General features: G+C 41.2%; 1 protein-coding gene across 10 annotated transcripts in view; it reads right to left on the bottom strand.

The window, feature by feature from the left end:
- Positions 1 to 778: 778 nt before the first annotated feature.
- Positions 779 to 25,624, bottom strand: part of LOC306769433 (nuclear factor 1 B-type-like) — a 71,900-nt gene continuing 47,054 nt past the window's right edge. For 4 of the 10 annotated variants that reach the window (XM_079258027.1, XM_079258033.1, XM_079258032.1 and 1 more), the window contains 8 exons: positions 23,299 to 23,419; positions 21,802 to 21,923; positions 18,693 to 18,824; positions 18,339 to 18,523; positions 15,177 to 15,315; positions 13,933 to 14,015; positions 10,053 to 10,141; positions 779 to 6,645 (listed from right to left, as the gene is read on the bottom strand). In XM_079258027.1, the coding sequence (XP_079114153.1) occupies positions 6,513 to 6,645; positions 10,053 to 10,141; positions 13,933 to 14,015; positions 15,177 to 15,315; positions 18,339 to 18,523; positions 18,693 to 18,824; positions 21,802 to 21,923; positions 23,299 to 23,419 (1,004 nt within the window). In that variant the 3' untranslated portion in view covers positions 779 to 6,512. The remainder of the gene's footprint in view (positions 6,646 to 10,052; positions 10,142 to 13,932; positions 14,016 to 15,176; positions 15,316 to 18,338; positions 18,524 to 18,692; positions 18,825 to 21,801; positions 21,924 to 23,298; positions 23,420 to 25,624) is intronic. The other 6 variants (XM_079258029.1, XM_079258031.1, XM_079258034.1 and 3 more) reach the window with 3 other exon arrangements.

Below are 25,624 nucleotides of genomic sequence, written 5' to 3'. Positions count from 1 at the left end.
GAAATAAACAAGAAGTACAACTTCCTTATGTGACGCACCATGGACTTGTAGCGATTTTACACGTTGCCTCCTGTTTGTCTGATGAAACATTTCTTATTGTAAAAAAAAATGAATAATAATAATTGCGGATCAGATGTAACACATTAAACACACACACAAAAAAAGTCACAGTTCTGAAGTCATTTTTGTAGCATAGCTCATTTTTATTGTTTAAACAGTTTTGCATAGGAAATATATCCACTTCCAGTAATTGACTGCAGTAAAAACAGCTGCTAGCAGTATAGGCTGGATATAACAGTAACAATCACAAAAAGTTGAGCCTTTATTTACACTGATTTTAATCTTGTGGCAATTTTAGCCCCTGCATCAAATGTAAGCAGCTGGAAGGCATCGCCTAATGCTTGGCATTTCTAAAAATCAATAAGAGAAGGGATATCAAGGCCTTCGCTATACATTTCACAATGGACACCTGCGGCTCCTAAACTGTAAATTAAAAAGATTTTTAAAAAAACAACAAAAAAAAAAAAACAAACCTCAAAACAAAACAGGTTTCCAAAAGTCCTCTAAAACGTACATTCAGATACATACATAGACCTTCGCACACACTTGCAGTGTAACTACGATCACTACTGGAGACTGTTTACATATTGTTTTGTTGGTGTTGTTGTTGTTGTTCATTACATAGAATTTTCCAACCATGATTCCTCAAACAGAGTGAAATGTGTGCGCAGAGGGAAGTAAAAGTGCCACAAGACCCCCCCCCCCCCGCCCACCCCAACCAAAAAAAATATATATATATCAGCCCTGCAGAAGAAAAAATGGTGACTAATATTTTTTTTCTTTTTTTGTAAAAACAAAAACAAAACATTGTTTCATCTTTTCACTGCACTTAATGTAGCACTGACCCTCCCACCTCACTCTCAAGAGAAAAAAAAAAGAAAGAAGAAACGTTTAATATGAAATTAGAAACAAGCTTGATGTGGGAACTGTGTGCTGACAAAATAAGAAAATTAATACTTTACAAAAAAAAAAAGCCTGAAAATGAATAAAGAGTATATTTCCAGATGAATTAGCCTCTTTCTCTTCTGTGTGATGCTGTTTCCTTTTTTTCCTCGTCACACAGGAGAGTAAGGTCTATCACATTCTACTATTATATACAACAGACACTTGGGCAGCTTGAACAGGCACTGCATTGCTATTGTCTTGACTCCTTTTGGTGAATGTTACATCCTGTAAAAATGCTGGTTTTCATGTTTCATAACAACCTGATGCCAAGTGACTAGCAGCTAGCCAAGAGTATGGAAAACACGTATTGCTCATGTGGGATGAAAATGAAGTTTTAATGTTTCCCTTACGTCTGCACGTACACACCCTCTACAGCCTCTACAGAGTGCTTGACATTTAGGTAAAAAGGAAAAATAAAGAAAGAAGTCTCACATATTGCATGAGTGCCACAAGTCCTTCTTGCATAAAGTTGCCCTGTTCCTCTCTGATCGAGTCGATCGGTGTAGTAATACTTTCTGAAAATAGTCATTGTGAGCGTCAAGATCTGCCTTGAAGCTGCTGATGGGTTGAATACTGATTATAATTTCATAAAGATTCAAGAGGTTCCTGACAGGCTACATTCAAACCCAAAAACACTTCCTCAGCTGGAAGGTACAGTACCCTAACATGAAGCACCTGAAGTAATGTAAGGTTCCTTTTTGTAGTGTGAATGAGGGTTTTTCTATAGTACATCAGGCTTTAACAGCATGTGGAAAGTGCAAAATGATTGATGCCCGGATGCTTTTCAGGAGATCATTGAGAAGAGCACTGTCTGCTTACGAAGCATTTAGACAGCTCGAACGATGGCCAGCCAGAACAGATATATGGCAAGATGTAGCACCAATTGTCTTGCAACAACTCCAAAAGGAAATAAAAATCAAGGGGGGGGGGGGGGAAGAAAAAAGAAAGAAGTAATCTTACAGATTCATCTTGGACGTTTGTCACTGGAGATTTTACCCTGCTTCTCATTTAAGGTCAGGTGCAATCTGGGCCTTTTTTTAAAAAAAAAAGTTTTTCCTTTATTTTTATTTATTTTTTAAAACTTTTTACTGGTTTAAGTGACATCACTTCCCAGCTGCTACAAAAAAAAGAAATAAACACACTCACACTGTAATCTTGTTGGACAAGAATTCACACCCTTTTCTTAAAAAAAAAAACAAAAACAAAAAACAATGAGAGATAAATCACGTCACACTCGCTATGGCCACACTAAAGAAATTCAAATATTCATGAAGTGTTTCCCAAATGGAAATATCTACGCACTAGCCAAGATCAGAAATAATAACATTAATAATAATAATAAAGAAAAGCCTTCATTCTTGTTTTTTTTTTTTTTTTTTAATATTTATGCCGACACCCCTTCCCTCCCCCTCTCCACATGTTTTCTATCTTTACATACAGGAACACAACACCTGATTAAAAACACTTTAGATCCTAATAATCAGGGAAATCCGGAGAGTTCTAACTCAAATCCAGCCTCTAAAAACAAACAAATAAAACTCTAATTCTTTTTTTTTTTTTTTCAATCTTCCTAAAATGGAACTGACTTTTTCCCCCAGAAATGAAGATTTACAAATCGGGGCTTCAAAGAACTTCCCCCGAAGGTTTACAGTGTACAAACGCCTGTCTTAAGGCAGGCTGGGTTTTTTTTGTTTTTCCAAATAAAAAGACCCTCATCTTCTCTCGTTATGTAGTGTCAGAGGCACTCGATCTGCACATCCAGCTGGCAAATTTACCCACGTGCTCGCATGCACACACTCAAGCTGCCAAAGCAGAGTTCAACCCCCCCGATACGGACTACTGCTAGCGACACCATCAGGATATTTACCTTTATGTACAGTCTCCTATTCAATAAACACTGACAGCACAGTGACCCTGACACAATTTATCTCATGTACACACGCACACATCCACACACAAACAAACCTGGGGACAATGCACTTCAGTGGGGGTCTCCAATGGCCAAAGGCTGCAAAGCACTTATTTTAAAAGAGAAAAAACTAAATCATGGGGGGGGGGGGAGGAACAGTGCACATTGAACGGGGTGACTATTTCTTTTTTTCTGTGTAAGAAATTAGGGTGAAGACAGAGAGATTGAGCTTGACTTGAGGATCATTTTCTAACTATGATTTCTGCTCCGCAGCCGGAGAACTCTCGGTAGTACCACCTTTCCAAAAAAGGAAACGTTTCTTTCACGATTGTAGGGAAAGAGTGCAAAAAGGTGTCACAGCAGCATCGGCCGTGCTGCTCTTCCTGTGAGAAAAGTCTATTTGTCTACTTTAAAAATGGTACGATAATGATTGATACAAACAATGCCCTGTAATGTGCCTGAGAGATTTCATCTGAGACTCAGTTCTGAACTCTGCACGGGTGGGAAGGGGGGGGAGATGATTGCCTATGTGCTATTTAAGTGCTATATTTTTCTTCTAATGGATTCTATTTAAGCTTCTACTGGGCCACAGGACGAACGGTTAGAGTTTATTTCTCCACAGTCCAATATTTACTATAACACGCTTTACTGGCTCTGCTGGGGAAGTATCTTACGAACTGACACATGTGCACATCGTATATACATTTATACAAATTTACTACTTATAAAATACTTTCTAAAGGCTTGCTTGAGCCTGTCTGGAACTGATTTGGACAGGTCTCACTAGCATTAGTCGGTGTGTGATTGTTGCGCAGGTCACAGGCCACTTCACTGATGTGATTAAGGCATCTACTTGGAAATTGCATTCGGCGACATCTAGAATAGTATACGGTGCTTCTAAAAGCGTGCAACCGTGTCCATCATCAGTTGCAGCCCCAAGGGATCCGAGCCTGGGTGGGATTCTAAGCAAAATGATCTTTTAAAATGATTGTCGTGCTCAAGTCAAGCCGTCTCTTCTGTGAAAAATGAGCTCCTTCAAAAGGTCACATGCTAGCACCCCAGGTGGAAAGTTGAAAGTTAAGAGTCACAGTAGACCAATCAGTGACTTTGCAGCCGTACAGAAGACCAAGGGTGCATTTTTTTCTAATTTTATACGCGCTTCTAAAAGACATTCCACCACCTCCCCAATCAATTCCCAATTTTATAATACGCTGGAACAAGTCTCACCCTCATTCGGATCTATATGCTAGAGTAAAAGGAAAGAAAAAAAAAAAAGACCTTATCCTACACTGCATAGAAAGCAGTCTCCACTTTGGTCAATAAAAAAGGAAAAACACCCACAACAACAACAACATCATCAACAACAACAACGACGAACAACAATATTGACAAAATAAATGCATTACAATATTGTCTATCTCCAAACTAGCCTCTAATAACTGACGCATCTATAAGCACTACCTACATAGGCAAAACTTGGTATTGCATAATTTTCATAATTCTGAATTTCACCCTCCACGATAGTAACTGGAAGATGAACAAAAAATGAGCATTAAAAAAAGAAAAAAGAAAAAACAAGGGAAAACAAAAGATGACAGGTTATTAGAAAAACCACCAAAAACACTGGGAAAGAAAAAAAAAATGCTGGCTGATTACAAACTTTTAAACGGCAACTATACACAGCCTTGATATGCAACGTAACTGTGAGATAGAGTAGTACATGAAGTTAAAAATCAACAATTTCATTCAGAGTACAAAACAATTCTTATCATAAAAATGTTAATTTTTTTTTCTATAATGATAAATGCAGCAAAAAACAAGTGTAGTGATGTCTCTATATTCAAAGGCAAGGCACGTAATGTGGACTATATGTCATCGTGCAAATTAACAGAGTATCAGAGAGATTTTTCTTGTATAAATGTTTCCGGACCAGAGAGGCAGTGGCTTTGAACGCACCACGCACAATCCTTGACTTCAGGGATTTTTTTTTTTTTTTTTTTTGCCACCACCTCAATTCATAATTTCAGTTTTTAACTTGTTCCACTTTAGAGTTCACCTTGCACAATCTGTAGCTTTTTACCTAAAAGCCTTCAGTACTTTTGCATCAATAACAAATTTTCCATGAATTAACACGTTTTCTTTCTTTTTTCTTTTTTTTTTTGTAAACAGAAGCTTTACAAGCTGATGGCCAAATGCGTATGCTCTTGATCTTTACAAACACACTATGTGTGTCTCATTTATTTACTTATTTTTCAGTTGCTCTCTTTTTTTTTTCTTTTTTTTTTAAATCTCCCGCCTCCCCCGTAAAAATAAATAAGAACAAAATCTCCCCGACAATGACGGGAAGGGCTCAAAGTAAGTGCTGGTTTTGCTCAGCGCTGCACCGATAGCTTTATGCTTGCCTTCAACTGCCTTTCACGCTTGATGTTTTTCTCATGCCAAGAGACGGATATGTGACTGAAATCAAATTCAAATGTTTTCTGAAACATTTTTTTTTTCCTCCAATAAAACATTTAATAATTATCCCCCTTCCTTTAGAGTCTGAGGGCTGACAGACTGATAGCTTCCCTTCAAAAAAAAATTCAATTGCACTTGCCTCTGTCGCGATTTTTCCTACTCGTCTTCTTTTTCATTCCTTTTGAAAAGGAGTTGCGAATTCATTTTAGGAGGGGTTCAATCTCAAGCCTAGCGATTAGTGTATTCTTTTTTTTTTTTTCTTTTAAACTGCATCAAGAGTTCTCAACTCTCGCCATAAGTGTTTACATTAGTTCTTGAAAGTAGTAGCAGTAAAGACAAAACAAAGTCAACACATTTTTTTTTTTTTTTTTGAACAAAGAGTCGTGTCACAGTAAACTGAAATCAAACGGAAGAAGAAACACTCTGAATTCACAAGTTTTTTTGTGGTTTTTTTCTTTTTCTTTTTTTGTTCCTATGGTGTACACAGTGAGTCGTTCAATGAGGGAGAGCCTCTTTTCAAGAGGTTGCAGAACTTAGAGTCTCTGAGCCATCCACCAGGCAGGTGTCAATATGCAGACCCCTCGCTTTATGTGTGTGTGAAAGTGTGTTTATGTTTAAATTTTACGCCTTATACGCCAACCTGGAGAAATAGTAGGAATTGCTGCTAAGAGTCTAGAATGTCATGCAATAAAACATTAAGGCATCTATACATCACAGTATCTGAATGGATTGAAAAGTTCTGCAAACGCAACAACTGACTGGTGGGTGGTGGATGAGTGTGAGGAGACAGCCAACCTGAAGCTTCTTCTTCTTCTTCCTCCTCCTCCTTTCTTTCTTTCTTTCTTTCTTTCTTTCTTTCTTTCCTCTGAACCTCATCGTCAACTTCAGGGCCAGTGTCCATCATCATGAGGGACGGGAGTGGGGGGGGAGTTAGCAGGTGTGGGCAATGGAAAGGGGGAGATGTGGAGTTAAGGGGAGTCAGGCGGGGGAGGTTATGCAGCACCTGCTGCTCTGCTGGTTTTGTCCATGGCTGCAATCACCTGTAGTGCTAGCTCTGCACCCTCACCTACCCTTCCACCCTGAAGCGGAGGGTAAGGGGGAGTGGGTGGTGGGGTGGGGGGGTCATCCGGCTTCTGCATGCTCAGTTCCCTGTCTCAGCGGGGACCAGGGGCTCACCAATGATGTTTATGCTGTAGTTCTGGTGGACATTTGTTGGCAGAATCGGAGTCCCGTTCGACACTTGGAATGGAACTAAGCTCGCCCAGGTACCAGGACTGCGGAGAGGCAAAGAAGAAAGACAGAAAGGGAGACAGATGAATCACAGGAAGCTGACTTTGTCACGTAGCATGCAGACTTAAGGTCTTGTAGTTTTGTAGTTCATAAAGAAAGCAGTGAAAAACAAACAACTGTTGATGTAAGCTGAGGTGATTCCGCATCATGTGAGCGCGCCGTGACGCAGCCCCACTTCTCTGCATAGAGGCTCGTATAGAAAACCATGAGAAGGAGTGTGTGATCGGCAGTGGCGGAGGAGAGGAAGGGAGGAGAAGGGGGGAGGGAAGTGGGGGAAAAAAAAAAAAAAAGTGCGGGGGTCCCTACACAAAGCTGTCCCATCCCTATTCATCTCACGCTAATGGCAAAACAACATAGCGATTGTTCCTGGGGAGCAACGGTGCTAACTGAAAACGCAAGCGGGAACAAACAGCATGTTGTTCCCGAGGGGTGCTGCCCTACGTAGATGTCAGATAATTAGCCCCCCTCCTTCTCTCCTTTTCTTCCTCACAGGCTCCCAGCGTGTACTCATCTGACGCTCTCCCACCTCTCGAGTCAGTCCTTGCTGAGCATGAACATACCTGCGCCGCAGATTTTTTCTATCTCAGGCTCTGATTTAAAACACTGAAGCAACAGCAGAGCAGACTAACACGGTAAAAGAATGGAAAGGATGGATGGGAGGAAGGGTAGTTGTTTTTAAGAGGAACAAAAACAGACTGAAGTGTGATGATGCGGCTTCGCAGAGGTGAAACTGGACTTGTCTTCCCTGTGAAACTCACTCTCAGACAACATTGTCTTCGCTCGTGAAAGCAGCTCATCAACCAGTCTGCGTTTTATACAAATCACCAGTCGCCGCTCCTAACACTTAAAACAATGAAAGTGCAAATTCGATTCACCTCACGGCCTGAGAAAGCAAACGCTCCTAAATAAAGAGCGACGGCGAGAAAAACGGCAGAGAAAATGTATTTAAAACAAAAGCAAACATCACTCAACTTTTCATGGGTTGCTGTGCGCAAAAGCGTAAAAAGAATAAAGAAATATAAAATAAAAAGGCAACTTCCAGGCTAATCCTCTCTACCAGTTTTTTTTTCCCCCCCTGTTAAAACCCATCTTCCTCATGCAATCCTCCTTCTCCTCCTGTTTTCTTCCCTCCCTCCCTCCTTCTCTCTTTCACCCTGCCAAAAATCATTGGACAGGAAACGAGGGATTAAGTTTTTCCTACCTTGCTAAACAAAGAGCGCACAGAGCGGCCAAGGGCTGCAGTTCTCTCTTTTTCCTGTTCTTTCTTTCTTCCTCTCTGCCTTTCCTCCATCTCTGTTTCTCTTTCATTATGAAAACTCCTCTCAGGTAATGGCTTACATTAGAGGGACCACACAGCTACAAAAGGGCACTTGCAGGCTTTTGTGTGCAGATCGGTTTTAATCTTGTTAAAATCGATAGCTGTCAGTCTGTATCTGCCTCCTATAAGCTAAAGCTGTGCTAAGCAGGATTTTTATGTAAAGATTACTTCTTTCTCCCAGCATATCGGTCTGTGTGTGTGTGTGTGTGTGTGTGTGTGTGTGTGTGTGTGTGTTTTAAAGGAAGAATAAACTAAGCTGAGCCCTGCAGGTGGTTTTGAGCCTCTTCAGCAGAACAGTCCTATAGAGATAAAGTTAACAAGGCTTTTTAAAGCCAGATAACACGACTTCTGCCCTTATGCAGCTTTAAATACCTTTGTTTCTCAAAAGTTTGGTCTCCGTGCTAGATATTGCATTGTGTCCCTGCACTTGAGCAGTTGTAAGCATGGCTAACAACCTGACCTCCATCACTATATCTCCTTAGGCAACCTTGAAGAAGGCCTCCCTTTTGCCCTGTCCAGCTCCCAAACCTTCACTAATTCTGCTCCCTGCAAGCACAGCCTGGGCATACAGTGTGCTTCGTTTAAGGATTAGCTCACTAAATTAGATTATCTAATGGCATCTTAATGGATTGCTGACCCATTTCCTGCACAATGGCAACATGCGAGTCTGGCAGCTTTTTAATTTGGAGGCTAGTTGTGAAGGGGCATAGCGGAGGGCTCAGTTTAAAGGGTAAGCAAGATAAAAGGCAAATCCAACAGATTCCATCTATATATTGAACAGCTTGGCGTAAATAATCCATCAAAGAGGAAGAAATATAATGGAATTACCATCTTGTCCTTATAATAAAATAAACTAAATTCAGTTGAGATCCGCTTTATTTGGCCTCATTACTGTACGGTCACATGGAGAGGAGGGCAGGAGTAAGCCGGGGTGTGAGTGGGACCTTAAACTGCTGCAGGGGGGCATTTCACCTTTGCTACTTGCCAATTGGAAGGCCTGCAGAAGAGGTTTCTGTTGCGTGCATTCGTGTTTATAACTTCAGCAAGCGCAAAATGACCTGTGCACACACTCACGGCCAGACACACACACACACACACACACACAAGCGCGAACACACATTCACTCCACATTTCCAGGGGAGAAAAAAAGGAGGGAGAAGGGAACAGGAAAAGGCTTAGCTCAGCTTGCTTGCTCTGCCATGCTGAAACGGTTCAGGTTTTTCCCCCCAGAGAGGGTGAGATACAGTAAGGAAAGGAGAGAGAGAGAGAGGGAGAGGGGGGGGGGGTTCTGTAACTTTAATTTAAAGAGAGTAAAGCGTGACTTGAGCATAAAGTCAGACAAAGCTAAGCTTGTTGAAACGTGGAAAGTAAATGATCTTCACATGGCCACAAATCTGACCTAAAATGACTCCTTTGATTCTCAGGTTTGAATTTCTGTTATGAAACACAAATATTTTGTTTTGCCTGTGTGTGAGGAGGGCTGTATATAAGAGCTGAAACATTTAGCGGTATTTGTAACCTTGCCGTAAAGACAAACAAGGCAATAAAAAAAATTAAAAAAAACACATTAACAGCAACGATGACAAGTTACATAAAGTTGTTGCTTAAAATGATACGTAGTCTATAGAAAAACATAAGATTTCACTTGTGCTGTGCCTTATAAGAACTTGAAAAATCTGTTCTGGTGACTGCAAGAAACACAGTTCATCCCAATCTGATGCTAGTGTGTGGAAAGAATTCAATCAATTTTTGGAAAAAGTGGAAAATGAGACAAAGAGATGAAGGAACAGAGACGATAGTAAAAACGTAAGAGACACACGAACAAGTGGGTTTTTAATCAACAAAAACGCATGATTTTGATTCTAAAAAAAAAATTCAACAAGTAGTGAACATGTGTGAGATTTTACAGCAGCTCCTGACCAGAAAATAACAATTTTATAACTGTAAACAAAAAAGCAAATAATTTAACATTTGACTTTTTTTTTTTTAATTAAGTCATTTTTAAAGGTATAACTGTGTGTACATGTGGTGTGAGAGAGACAAAGAGACGGTATGAAAGAACGAAAAGGTTACCTTTGCCAAGCAATCCCCAAAGTGTCGTCAGTGGCACTGGGGCCATAATGCCTGCCGTTTTGAGTCACGCTCCAGTCACACTTCCTCAGCTGTCAATTGAAACCTAGCAGTCAGATCACTGGGCCAAGACAACTTCCACTACAACTCAACACTGTATACACACATGCATGCAGAAGAGCCTAAGGCAGGAGCAGCAGAATAAAAAAAATATATATAATAAAAGTGACTCAAATATGAGTCCAAACTGTTACAGACAAAAGTAAAAATCGTGAATGGTTGAGTGTTTTCATTACTTGTTGGAGGAAAATGACAGTAAAACCAGAGCAGACATAAAGGAAATGCATGCAATCACAGTTAGATGTAAACAGCTATCCTGCAAGTAAAAAATAATAATGATGAAAAAAAATGAACAAAGTTAGTTGGTTAAAAAAAAATGTGAGTGCCATCATAAGTAGTTTATCTGTGAGCAGTCACTACTTTGTCACATGGTCAGCTGGTGAAGCCATGCAGCCCATTGGATGCATGCACCCTGTCAATAATGATCGCTGCACTGTAAGAGCACTTTCAGATTCAGGACAGAGTGCGCATGCCCTCAAGCATGCAGACCCCCGCCCCCCTCCCTTTTTTTTTTTTTTTTTTTTTTTTCATTAGCTAACTGTTTTTATTGATTTGGGGTCACAATGCAATAAAGTTAAAGCACACACACTCACAAATACACTCACAGACACACGCTAACCTCTTTTCCCGCATTTTAAAACAAGCGAACCTCACATACAGATTACAAATTACTGCAAAAAAAAAAAAAAAAAAGAAAAGAAAAAAGCCACACACAAACTGTGTCTCCTCCTTTGCATGCATTATGCGAGCGCACGTGTCTGCAATCCAGCTGAGAGCTATCTCTGCCAATACCAACCTAACCTTGCCCTGTGGTCAACACATTCATTTAGTAATGCATCGGGATAAAACTGCACCGTTAGCACTCTGCGTGCAGCGGCAGACGTTTTTGCAGAGGCTCTTAAGAGAGATTTAATCAGATATACGCTGAATATTCAAAGCCATTTTGCAGTGGTCAAGGAATGTGCTCTGTTTTTTTTATTTTTCCTCTGAGCACCTGCATGGACCCATCAAAGAAATATGATGGTTTTCCTTCTTAAAATGCACTTTAAGTTTCTCTGCGTATTGTTTTATCCAACAAAAAAGCAGCGGGGAGCAGCAAAGACAAAGACACTCATTACAGTCGAGTTTAATCTATCAGTGTCATTAGATCAATTGCTTTGAACAGCTGCTTAGTAAAACTGAATGGCAAACAAAGCAAAGTTGCTCTATTCAGTGTTTTTCTCTGTGTTTATCGAATGTTGTGAGCGTAAACCCCCCACACTCTGCAGCCTTGACAATAGCTGGGAGAGAATGCGCGGCTTGGGCCAGACGCTCGGTGCCACCGCTCCTCGAGGGGCTCGCCATCTGTCCGCTGGCACCGACACATCAGAGTCGCACGGGCAGCAGGGAAAAAGGGGACGGAGCCGGGGAACGTTAGCAAACAGATGCGGGCAGATTGCGGATTAGGATCCTTCCTTAGATAATACCAAATGACATCTGATCACGGATCTTTCCCTGTGGAATGCTAGATGGTGGCATTCCCTTGAGGGGTTAACCAAGGCGAGAGATGAATGGAGGGTTTTCACACATTCATGGCCTGGGATTCGTAGAGCAGGTGTGGGAGCGTTTGGTGGTGGCGTTTTGTTTTTGGTTTTTTGTTTTTTCATTGTCAAAGCCTTGCGTGTGTGTGTGTGTGTGTGTGTGTGTGTGTGTGTGTGTGTAAATGTGTGTGTGGGAAAGTGTTGTTTTTTTGTTTTTGCAGAGACTCTTTGGAGTGCCATATTTTAATAAGGGCACCCTCTGAGAAAACAAAAGCCAACCAACGAAACGAAACGAAACCATTTGTACGTCGGCTTTAACACTCAGCTGCATGAGCTACAATTACAGCATCAGTATTCTGACTCGTTTTCTGTAATCTACTTGTTAAAAGCTACAAACTGCTGACAATCTACACATATGTGGAAGATGCCTTTCTCTTTTCTGACAGACTTTGAAACAAACATCTGCAACTTTACAACTAAAAGTGTCAAAAAGCGCAACAACCTCACAGACCCCACAGAATAAACGCATCATTGGCAGATGAAGACAACGAGCGAGTATCCTGTGAAAGTGTTCAGTCTTGTGGGACTTGGCTCAGAGTCTCTTCCCTCCCACCCTCTCCCACCCACCCACTGCCGCAAGGCCAGATCCCAGGTTGGTAAATCATACCACAGAAAGCAAAAACAACTATGACAAGCAGGCGCAAGATGAATATATGTGAGGCTTGTTTGGAGTTTTTCTCGGGATGAGAAGAACATTTATTCCTACAACACGTGATAACTTTCTGGAAAGGTGTCCCTGTTGTGCTAAAAAAATCTATCATCATTCTTTCTTTTTTTATTTATAAAATACTACCCAAATTGGGTCCAAGGAGGCTGCAGCTGATGTGGCTTTTCTTTCCTGGAGTAAAATATTTCCAGCCTTTATTCTAAGGAACTGTTGTGACATTACCCTGCCGTATTTCTTCGGTAGATGTTTTCATATTTGTCTGATTCAATGTGGAGTAAAATGGCTTTATCGCCTTTGGGAACAAAGCCTTGGACAAACTCAGCAGCTACTCTGAGACTACTGCAGTCACTTTGTGCCCTGCTGAAAGAAGTAGCACGACTACTAGAAAATGTGGAAGACAAACTGTGCGACATCAGCCAAGTGAATCCTCCCATTCCTCCTCTGGAGTGGAATAAAAGCATCCCTGGAAAAACTCCCCCTTTTTTTTCTGACTGATTTTAGGAAATTTGGGGAGAAGAAAAGGAAGAGGGGGGAAAAAAAGACAGAAAAAGGAGTGAGGAAACAGAGGCCAGCTTTGTCATTTTTACTAAAACATAAAAAAAAAATAAAAATAAAAAAAAAGGGAGCTGAGGAGAAACCCAGCGATCATTATGTAGCTGCGTGCAGATGCATTCAATTAGTTGTGGTTGGAAAAGCCTTGGCCTCAGACCAGCGCTTTCAATAAGATGGGGTGGGGGAGAGCACTTTCTCTCGTCCGACAACACCGCAACACTCCTAACCTCACAGACACACACAAACACACCCACACACTGACACACACAGGGTTACCGCTTCTGTCCGAGGACATCCTATAGTAGGGCGATGCCAGCTCTGCATTTTCGGCTTGCAAATGAAGGAGTGTATTGATTGTGCGTGTGTGTGAGAGGACTTCTAAAGTGATGTGTGAAGGAAATGAGCTCATTATGCGCTAAAAAGCACCCATGTGTACCGTACATTTTTGAGCATTGGCAACACAGCGACAGTGACCCTTCACTTTTACATTTGTCTTTATAATAGATACTAGAGAGGGATGGTTTTTTTTTCCCTCTCCAATCTGTTAAATTTAACAATGAAGCAGCTCACTAATAGACATACTGATAACTTAGGTTTACTTCTGACTCAGAATTCTTGGTAACCTTTGCTAAGAGGAATTTAGCTGTAAAAGGATTGCAAGAATCAGATTTTCAGCAGGACTTGCTATCTTTAGTGGTGTTGCATCCGAGTCGTTCTGAGATGTGAGAAAAACTCATTTGTTCTGCCAACAGCGCTGAATCTGATCTTCTAAAAGCTCAAGACCTTATACTGCTGCCCACAAATCAAATTCAGACTGCAACTGGTTTTTTTTGCAGAGGGCAGGGATAACACACATCTGATGTTTGGGAAGAAGTGAGGGGGGGGGGGGGGAGAGGGGGCAGAAAATGAAAAGGATAACATGAGGAGCAAGTAAACTGAGTGCTGAAATGGAGGAAGACCTCACCTGTTGCTGGTGGAGGAAAGCTGGATCTCTGGGGTTCAGGCTTACAAATCGATTAGCTGTTGGGGTGCCTGGGGTTGAGTAACCTGGGCAACATCATGAAAAACAAAAAAATGTGTTATAATTATTAACTGGGATGAACTGGGACTTCCATAAAAATCCATTAGGAGTTCCACAAGGTCCAATGTTGGGTCCATGGTCATTTTGTTATCGAACATTGTTATCTATGATGGACTGGTGATCTGTCCAGGGTGTATCCTGCCTCAAATGACTGACTGATTGGCTAATTTTGTTATTTTTGATTAAAACTGTTGTTATATTGATGAAATTGATGTTTCCATACAATTCACTCAAAAATGTTTCAGCCTTCTTATGTGACATATGACTAAAGTACATTTTACCATTGCTCTGATCAGAGTAATTATAAAAAAAAAAACTAACAATAATAATAATTCACAACCCACTGCATATGGTTGCTTAGTCAAAGCCCTGCACATTATTTCTTCCCATGCAGGGTACCGCCTTCTCACCAGTTTACAGGAACCTGCTTAATCGCTGGATATTGCTAGTTATTCTGCAGCAGTAAGGTAAGCACCGGATGCTGAATAGTTACCAGCAACATCAGAGCGTTGGGTTACCAACATTTAACACAAAAACGTTCATCTGCAGAAAGAAGGCTGACAGGAGGAGCAGAACAGACACCTAACAGAGTTTGGCAACTAACAATGAACTCCAGTCGTAACACTACAGCGTTTCACATCTTATTTTTGTCTTTATCTTTACTGCACCACTATTTAACATTAAAACACTTGGTCAATAGCAGCGCTTACTGCTACTGCTATGCTCTTAATTAAGGAAATCGTGAATGTCAAAAAGAGATGATTTATGGTGAGAATCCAAAGCTGACGCAGTGGAGAAGCATCAAGCATCAGTATGAAACAAACTGGGAGTGAAATCAGGCTGATTAAATCCAGCATTCATCAGCTTTCATTCAACTTATTAATTATAGCATACAATTAATTAGAATATATGTTGCTTTTAAACCACACCCAAAGCTGTTTTAGGATGTGTTTTACTATAAACCAACATGCTGCGTCTTCTCACATTTCCTGGTAGTGAGCAAGTAAAAAAACCACACGACCACACTGCAAAGACTGCCGGTGCATCAGAGCCGGTAGAACTGCTGCTTGCTTGGTTTTTGGAAAGTAGGAGGTGTTTGGTGGTGGTGTCAGCAGTGGTTTTCTCACCTTCTGTTGATGTGGTGATGGGCTTGGTGTCGGGCATGGAGAGCGAGACAGGTCGCACTGCGCCGTGGTGTGGCGAAGGAGCCAAAACTGGGGTGAAGTGGCCTGGGACCTTTCCAACCCCCTGACCACTGCTGTTAGGCTGCACGTAGGGCAGAGAAGAGCAGAAAGCACAATTTAAACTAAGTGTTTCTTCCAGAACTATTTATTTGATCTTAAATTAGAGGGTATTGATCCAGAATAATAAAGATTTAAAGCTAAATTTGGCCAAATCATCAGATGAAAAATGGAAGATCTGCAACTGAGATCCATAACCTTCCAACAGGACAGGCTTTTTCCAGTGACTTATGTTTACAAGTTCTTCTTGACTGCTTGTAAATGTGCAGTTGAGCAGATCTCAATAATAATAAACCAAGATAACAATGCACACTTTCATAAAAAATAGTTTGCCCTGAATGAGCTAAGAATGAAATCACAGCTTGGGACATGGCTGCCCTGCTGGCCCGGACAGAATTAAAATGAACAACAAAAGGAGGTTGAAGCGCTCACTCTTAATGCTCTGCCTGGAGAAAAGATGCTAGCACTTTCAGCCTCTGACTTGTCACAGTTATTACCAATACTCAGCAGGGGGGGGGGTGAGCAACAATAGATCCTCAGTTACTGACAATGGATTTCCTACATGATTCCACACAATGATTTTAATGGTGCTCATAAATGGAATTTAGGAGGACCCGGGCGTGAACAGCCAGAGAGAGCCGTGGAGTGACCTGCTACAATGGAGCGACTGCGTCACTATAGAGAGCGAGGCAGAGAGACTGTATATAGGGGGGAAGAAATAAAGGAAGCAAGTGGGAGCTACTCTTTGAGACGGCTGGAGACTGTCTGGGTCGTTCATTTCAAGGCCGCCCCAAGTTCAAAACTCAAACAGGCCTTTTTGGAGAAGAATCGTGTCCGCAGGGTTCCCTTCGTTGTGAATAGAATGTTTAATTAGAGTGTAATATAATCTGCGTTAAAGCAAGCATAAAAACATTCTGGCACTCGTCCATGGGATTATAAGCACTGTGTTATTTGTTGAAACCCCCCCCCATTCCTTCCCAATCTCCCATCCTCCCCTAACTGGTCTTCTAGCGCTCTCTCTTCCCTACTGGACCCAACCTCACTTGCCCATCACCCAGTCCCCCCTCCGCTAACTCGCTCCTTTCTCCAGCACCCCAGCAGAGGGCCTGTTAATTCTGCACAAGGGCCGGGCCCCGGCAACGGCAAATATTTACAACCTTTATCATTCCCTGCGGTTTTTCTCTCGAGTAACAGTCCACCCTGACCCCCCCCCCCCCCCCCCCCCCCACCCCCCCCCCCCACCCCCACCCCCACCCCTCCAGTCTAACCCGCTCCCTGCTCTGAAGATGGAGCCGTCTACAAGGCCTTTGTTTACAGTGAGAACAGCAGGGAAATAAAACTCACATAAATATCACACATCTCTCTCATCTACGCCTGCTCCGTCTCCACACACTGTCCGCAGTGTGCTCCCTCAATGTATTAAAGCTCCAAGCTGTTTGATTTACTACTATGCCTTGATACTGTTATGTTTGTCATACATGTGACTGCAATTGGTTGACTTTTTTTTTCTTTTACAGTTTTTATGAAGGCATTTAAACATTTTTTTATTTTACTCAACTACAAACATGAGGCCACAGATCAATTATATCCTTTATGCAGTAGATCAAGATGAAAATGTATACTTCCTTGTAAAAAGAAGGGGATAGGAACATCAGGGTTTGAAAGCAAATTGCCCATATTTACTTAATTTAATTTAACTCCCTTCGTATGTTACAATAATCAGCCCACTTAACTAGAATAGAGTCCTTGTTGTTGTATTGAAGCATGTGAGGGGAATAAATCTAGTGACAGAAGTAGCTTCCACTTTGTGCCCTGGTGGCTGGTGATGTGCTCCCGTCCAACTTGTCACTGCTGAGGGTTTTACCATTGTTTGTTGTTTAACTATGTGTCACCATTCGTCATTTTACCATTCACAATACTGAACTCTTTCAGCTGAGACAGAAGAGCGTGTGTGAATTTCCACTATGTTGTTATCACATTCTTCTTCTTTTTCTGTGAACCAGCTTTTACAGTCTTTTCTAGGTCAAAGCATAGATCAGAAATCATTGACTATATGCTGCATACAGCTGAACATATACATGCTAAAGTTATTTGCCTAATGGTATTTCCTGGAGGTGTTTGCTTCAACCTGAGAAATTGAATTTAGTACGACTCTAACCAGACAAACAAGTTTTCATGTCTTTTAAAACTAAAATCGGGCTTGAATTGAGTCAAACAAACACAATAATCCAATAAAATCAATGGAAATTGGAATAACAGGCTTGTTTCGTGTCATGATTTGGGTTTTTCTGTGCTTTGTTTTTGGGCTTCCTGTTTTATTTTGTAGTTTTTCCTGTCTTGGTTCTTGGTTAGCTTCTTAGATTTCCTGTTCATTGATTTGGTTCACCTGGGTTCATTTAGTTCATTTGTTTCACCTGTTTCTCGTTCGGTTTTTCCTGTGTATTTATACCACTCATGTTCACTCATTGTTTGCTGGATCATTTTGTACCTCAGTTTAGTTTGTCTGTTCTGAGTTCCTCTGAGGAAAATAAATCGTTCTGAGTTCTGCATACCGGCCTCCCTCATCTCTGCAATTGGGTCCACACCACATCTCCACTGCTTTCGTGACAGTTTCGGACCAATTATATCCAAGTGTTAGAAACCAAAAATAAAGCAGGGGCAAGTTTTTCTTAAGACAAGAACAAGTGTTGATCAAACTGCGGACGTTTTAGGTTTCTAAAAGGGTTAATAATATAAATATAAGGTTTGTAATATAAATACTTTTTCATGATTTGAGAAGTATTATTAAAGGCCACATTTGTCAATTAAAGGAAAAAAAAAGAGCAAATGCACCAACGAGGCAGGAAATAAATATTACATAGTGGAATCTATCTTATCTTTCATCTTTTGAGGTCAGATGGGAGCAGAGCCCAACAAGATAAACCAAGAAAGAAGACTAGAGGCTGCAAATATCAAGCTAAACCACCGTCTGACTTCTGACCTAAAAAAAAAAAAAAAAAAAGCTTCATTTACTCACACACACAAAAAAAAAGAAAGAAAAAGACTGACCTGGCTGCTCTGCGGGCTGGACGGGTCATATGACGGCACGTAGCTCTTGAGGGGATCAGCAGGGTTGAGGTGAGGCGGATAGCGGATGGTGGTGTGCGAGAAGTAGGTCGACGGCGCTGGGGGCAAGATTGCAGAGGCCGAGAACGGCAAGGGCGAGTGTGGAGGGGGGCTCCTCGTCGATATAACTGCAAAGCAGACAGATCAGAGAAGAAGATGGATTGTGGGCGTTTTGGATAAAACAATAATCCCGCATCAGCATCGATTTCTCTCTCTCTCTCTCTCTCTTTTTTTTTTTTTTGCAAGAGAGGCACCATATGCATTCAAGGGAAAAAAAACACGTCAACAGTAACTCACCACTGTGTCCCACACCTGTTAGGCCCGGGTGATGAGGCTGAGAGAAAGTGCTGAGTCGTGACGAGGAGTCCTGCGGAGAGGTGGGGCTGAACAGTTTCTCTGTCTTCTTCATGGTGGGAGAGGACATGTCTGCTAGTAGGACAAGAATGAACACATGAATGCATCCTTCAAGTCCAAAAACTTTTTTATTATTTCTTCTGATTAAAACAGTTAAGTTTTAAACTGTTTCTTTAAACAAACAAAAAAGAAAAAAATGGATTTTGACAACTTCTGTGTCATGTGTGGACAAATTCCGTTTGCTAAGGATGAAATATTTTGATTTGTTGATGAAAATAGATCAAATGGCTTCTCTTTAGCTTCCACCACTGTCTGTATTAATCATAAAGAAATACAAGGTATGGTTAAAATGAAACATAATTTAATCTGTAGGGGTCTGCTGCCATAAAAAATGCCTTTCTTTCATAAATAGAGCACAATGAAATACACCACAAGTAAATTTTATTTCCCCAAAGGGCGAAAATTACATGTAATCTCTGTGATCATTATAAATCACTGGACTTCCCCAAAAAGTGAGAAAGAGTCTTTTGTCATGTCTGAGCTCACAATTAAGTCCAGTGAAGTGACACGCTGTTATACAGCAGCCGGTCACCCAAATAGGATTTAAAAATTTCAATACCCTCACGTAATCTTAAATAGAATATTACACTGTTACATCTGCTTTGCTCGGCCTGACACGCAGCCTGACGAGCTACCGTAATTCCCCGTGAATAATCCCGACGGCTCAGCCAAAGACATGAAATTTGCTAAGGCAATTCATGTACGTCTACAGGCTGAAATAAACTCACAAACTCAACTTGCAAGCTGCTCATTATTGCGGCTCTGCACTTTCATGAGCAACGTTCTGCTGTCACGGCTGCGCGGTTTTCAATTTTCCATGGTGAGACACAGAGTCTGAAGGGAACGTGATAACAAATAGATGCGAGAGGAAATGGCCTATGTCTGCCTGCGCGTCTCTCTTTGAACATTCATCAAGTGCTTTTCTGGTCTGTCGCAGACTTCTCCGGGTTTGTAACATTCACACCATCCATCTCTCCGCCCCTAAAAATAAGCTGTGCGGACCCTAACGTCGAGGCATTTGTGGATTATTAACCTCCCTTCTCAGCACTCGCAAACAGCAGGGAAGGATCCACCCGAGTGACGGGAAAAATCACTCATCTCCAATGGCGAGATCGACAAAGGTGGAGGGAATTCGGGGGGATTTCCCACTCTGAGGTTGCAAGAGGATATACAGAAACACCTTTGGGATAACTTACGACGCTGGCTCGTGTTTCCATTGAAAGTAGGAAGCTCTGCATAAAATTAAACTTCAACCATTTAGATATTAAACACTGGATAGTTTGAATAAAACAAAATGGATTAGCAGTACTTTTAATCCACATTGTATGCTTATATGTTAATAAAATCCTTAATAATCCAACATCTAAGTCTGCAGAACTGTACCAAAGCAAATCAGAAGGAGGGAAGCTATTGTGAAAGGAATGACGGCTTGGCCCTTCGGAGTACTCATATGGGTTTAATATCACCCCATGTCTCATTTATTCTGTCCTGACAGAATAATGGCTATGTTTGGAGACTTTCCTACCCACTTCATTCCCTTTCTCCTCACCCCTAGTGTCTATGTTTACGCAGTGCAATACTCACAGGCCTTATGCAGAGGGACACTCAGAAATTTCATGTACCCACATTGGGCTGTGGCTGAATCCCACCACTGCTGTGTCTCTTGTGTCTCATCTGGTGTTTTCCGCTCACAGCTTCACCGCTTATTATTTTAAATTAAAAACAAGAAAGGGGTGGTTTAAGTCTGAACTAGAGCAAAAAAAAAAAAAAAAACACTGTGTGCCTTTGGTAAGGGAAAAGCTGAGCCTGATTCCAGATGACTTTGTCACAGTCAGAACAAATGTCTCCTGCCACCTCTGGTGGTTAAACCCAGATGCGGTGCAGGCATCAGAGCGTTGATGGAAGTCATCAGAGGGTGAGAATGATCAGGAAACATGGGACAGTGAGGCCTTAATTAAAAGAGCGACGAGTTCTGATCTGCACCAGGAGACAACGTAATAAGACGTTCAGGCTGTCTGCTGAGGGTCTCACTTCCTCTGTTGCGCAGAAGCAAACATGCAAGAAGTTCGCGCCTGTGTCTCTGAACTGTACATCTCTACCTCTTTCTCTGATCCTTTAATCCACAGGAATTATCTTATTAGGCGTATTCTGACTATTAATTCTTCTCAGATTTCTCCACCAAAATAAAGTCTGGCAAATTTCACTGAGTCCACCGAGGTTTCACGGGGTCATTATTGCAGGAAAATTGTTTGACACTTTTTTTTTCCCTGCAGGTCTAAATACTCTAAATGAGGTCTATAAGGAGACATTTCTCCATAACCTCACCAGGTATTTAAGCTGTTTATGTAATTGCATAACAAGCAAGTTGGATGAAAGTAAAGCTCATAAGTTTGTCTGCAGAACAAATACATGTCCTATCAGCAACCTCAAAATTGGCTTTAACATTTGTAAAACTGTTGATCCTTGGGGCAGTTTCTAAGACTCAATACACTTCAACCTTTTAACATTCTGATCAACCCTTTTCCAAGAGCACAGTTTATTATCTTATTTGAAAAAGTATCTCTAATAGTTTACATGCAAACAAGAGTGAACCATCTCAGCTACTTGGTTTAGGTAAGTTTTTGAAAGTATAGACTGATTCATTCACTCAATACTCTCTAAACCATGGATCTGCCATGAAAAAGAATAGCAGCAATGATGCAAAGCAGCTTGGGACAAGGCTAAGAGATAAGCGAGTTCAGCTACTGTTAAAAAACAATGTGTAGCTCACTTTCATTAACTCTATTTGCAGGCGACAAGGATGAAAGATCTTCTTATCCTTTAGCAAATTCTGTCAACATGCTCTTGTGCAACGCTGAGCTGTGCAAAGTTGCACTGGGAGTGTTTGTACAAGTGCATGAATGTGATGGAGGTGTTAAAGGCAAATGCAACCATGCCTGATAAACTTCCCACAAGTAAACAGAAGCAGTCAAACAAAAAACAGGAAAATCACCTCCGTCTCGCTCGTGCCAGTTTGCTCGACTGCTTGCTGGTGAGCTGGGTGACGAGTAGAAATCAGGTCCTGTCGGGCTGGTGTCCATGTTCTCCTCCATGTTGACAGTTTTGGGCCTTTTGCTGCAGACATGGAGAAATTTACAGCTTGATGCAGGTTTTTGGTTGCACAACATGCACAACTGCAATAATGGTGACGGTGCTGATTTGGGGTATTTGTGGTGGATGGTTAGCTAAGATGGTTAGTTGGTTAGATGCTTAGTTTAAAGGATTTTTTTTCTTTTTTTGCTACATGAGAGACATCACTCACATGCATATAGTAATAGATATATGCAAAATTTCAGTATTAATAAAAAAGTAGTTAAATTAGCTGATTCTCATTTTTATTGACAACACATTGTATTGCTATTTATATCTTGGAGTTAGCAAGATGCTAATTTCCATCCCCATGTCCAAAAAGGAACAGCACACAAAAATAATATTGTTAAGATAACATCAAAAACAGTACAGCACCATAAACAAAACCATAAAAAAGATAATCAAGATTGAAAGTGAAGCTAGCATGGAAGCATTTAGCTTAGCTTAGCATTTAGATTAAATGTAAGTGAAAAAAGTTAGTTTGACAGTCTAACAGTTAAAACTTTACTACTTTAAATACACAAATGACACAAACCACGAGATAAATCGTGTAAAGGAAATCATCATGTGGCACAGAAACACTTCAGAAAACTATTGTCACTTGACACAGTTGGTCTTTACATGTAGAAGTGCATGCTAAAACTCTAGCATGCCGAGGGAAAGCCAGATATCACTGCTGGCTTCTCGGGGCTCAAGCTCATCTAAATGGACTGATGCAAAGTGGAAAAGTGTGCTGCGGTCTGAAAAGTCCTCTTTTTAAATTGTTTTTGGAAATCATGAACACCATGTCCTCCAGGCCAAAGAAGAAAATAACTATCCAGATGGTTATCAGGGCACAATTCAAAAGCCAGCAACTGTGATGGTATCTGGACGTCCCATATCAGTAGAACATTAAGTATCTTCTCTTTGTTGTGTATTCAGTCGAATATAGGTTAAAAAGGACTTCAATGTATTCTGTTTTTATTTACATTTTACACACGGTCCCAACATCATTGGATTGGGGTTGTAATAAAGCAAATTATTACTGTAGCTATCACCAACTTTCCATTTGTGGAGAAGCCATGTTGAATTTTCAGGTAATGGCTGATGAGGATGACTGTAAGTTGGATTTCTGAGGTTTTCAATCGTACAACAGAGTGCTTTTTTTTTAGTAGCCAACAAGAAATCAATTACATTTTATTTTTAAAATAAATTCAAACTTCTCTTTAAATAAACTTTAGCAACATCTTCATAAATGTTGTTTCTTTGTACAATAATGACAATAAAATTATAATAGAAGGCAAGATTCCAATGTTAATGTTTTGAGCTTATTTGCCTTTAAACTATATTCTAAAAAAAACCTCATATAACTTTGACTGACCTGCCAGGAGGGGAAGACAGGGAGCGATGCAGTCCCGCACTGGAGTTCAGGTCATGATAGTAGGGTTGGCTGGGCATGTCAGCCATGGAGAAGGGTACCGCTGCGCCGTGGGTGATGGGCACTGTAGAGGACACAAGAAGGAGTTCAAAGTCATGGTGTTCAGAGAGTGAGGCCTGTCTTTCTAGACCTTTGCTTTTCTTGGACTGCTGTTGGTGCGTTAGAGGCCTTGTGTATTGCTGATATGACCGCAGTGGGAATTTCTGCAGAGGACTGAAAAATGGAAACGGAAAGATAAAACTGCGGATTCCTTTTGTAAATATTGATTAGCTTTCTTTCACCCTAATTGGCTGTGGATCAAATAATCACGATAAGTAACTGCGTAGAATAAAATGACAGTGAAACATGATTCTCTTAGCTTTAATATCTTCAACTTTCTGCTTCTGTTGGCAGATAAAATAATTTATGGTGCCTAAAAATCTAAAGTTAATCCCACAATCACCCTCTCAGGCTCATAAGCGTTTTCTGTCCAGCGAAGCACTTAGCAGATAATAATTTATAGTGGAACAAGTGATGTTTTTTCTCACTGCGGTCAAGGTGAGGGATACTGTTTCAAGGGAGGGCGGGCCTGTGTTTACAGAACAAAAGGGGTTCGCCACCCATCCTCGCTCTCTCTCTCCCCCCATCGCTAGCTTTCACTTGCTTCAGTGTGTGGCCCGTGTGGCCGCCTGCAGCTCGAGTGGTTGGTTGGTTTGGAGTGGATGAGAGGATGGAGTGTGTGGCGCCGTCTGTTGTGGTCTGAGGTTTACCACTGGCACGATCCCTCCGCTAGTCTCCACCCTGGCAGCCCACTGTTGCCCTGGCAAAAGCCCCTACCCGCTGCTACCCACACTGCACTGTCTGTGGAGGAATGTATCCGGCCTGCGGACACTGAATACAACATCATTGTTTTGGTTGTTTTTTTTCTTTTTGATTCACGATTTAGGAACCCCCCCAACCATCTTTCTTTGTGGCGGTGTTTCTTTTCTTGGCTTGGCACAGTGTTTGTGATGCCGCTTGGCACGCTGTCTGCTTTCCCATTTAATATGTCAGTTCTTAATATTCAAACCAAAACCAAAACAAACAATGAATAGAATAAATGAAACGATGCTGCAAAAGAACAAATTAACTGCAGCGCCTTTAAAACCTCACCTCATCTTCCTAATGCTGGGAAAATGGAGACTGTAATGGCCCAAATCAGCTCAAAGCAGCTTTTCTGAGCCTGTGCATGTTGCTGTTTTTCTGTTGACAAAATATTTTTGCACTTTTGCAGTTGAGGCTCCTGTTGCATTAATGAGCGTCCTCGCCGAAATGCTGGACTGCAATTCAGCCTTGAACTCCGCAGCTCCCTTTGATGGACTTCAAAGAACGTCTCAACAGCCTGGAGAGTTGGGAGAGAAGCGCGATGACTGACGAGCGGCTGCTTAGATATCTTCCCAGGGAGCGACTGGCTGAGTGAGTGACAATTCCTGTGCGTCCGGCGACCTTTTTAAAATTCCAGCCCGACTTCAGTCGGCTTTAGTGAAACCAGGCTCTGTCACATGAGAGCAAACATGGCAGCTCAGAGGCCATCTGGTCAGGGGGCAAATTAAACAGTACAGAAAAACACAGTCTTCCGAGGGATATTTAGTCTCTTAGCAGTGAAAAGAGTAGTTTCTCTTTTTCAGAGGGCGAAAAGAGACCATGTGGTCAATGCTCATGAATAAGAAAGATGTGAGGTTGTGAATAAACAAAAGCAAAATAGTATTTGTTCTCTGATTTCAAGTGACATTGTGCCATTTTTATAACATTTTAAATGACTTAAGGTCCATGAATAACTGTAAAAGTGAATTACATTACTATTTTTTGATTAAGCTTCAGAGTACAAAATGTAATCAAATTTGAAAGCCGCTCAGCATTATTTTCCAAACTCAAAAGTGACATTAAAATTGATTGTTTTTCCTGAGAAACGGTTAAAAACCTAATTAAATTTAATTTATTATTACATAAGGCGAGAAAGGACTTTCACACTAAGAATGTGAAAATCATTTCTTTGGGTTTTTTTTGGTCGGTCAGCCAGTAGCGTAAAAAATTATTCATCAAAAATAAAGTGGGGGGGGGGGAATAAAAAAATTGTAGAAGCTCGACATCATTTCATCATTTAGACTAGTTTATTTTAGTGCAGTCTCCTCATTTAATCCTCATTGTAATTACAGCTCCAGCATTCCTGAGGACAGTGCTGAACAGGAATTGCACACCTCCTCGGAGTCTTCCAATAGGACTGCAACTGGCTGGTGCATGCTACAACACA

Source organism: Telmatherina bonti (assembly GCF_933228915.1).
Source record: "Telmatherina bonti genome assembly, chromosome: 18".
Lineage (NCBI taxonomy): Eukaryota > Metazoa > Chordata > Actinopteri > Atheriniformes > Telmatherinidae > Telmatherina > Telmatherina bonti.
This window is presented reverse-complemented; position numbering and strand designations above follow the sequence as displayed.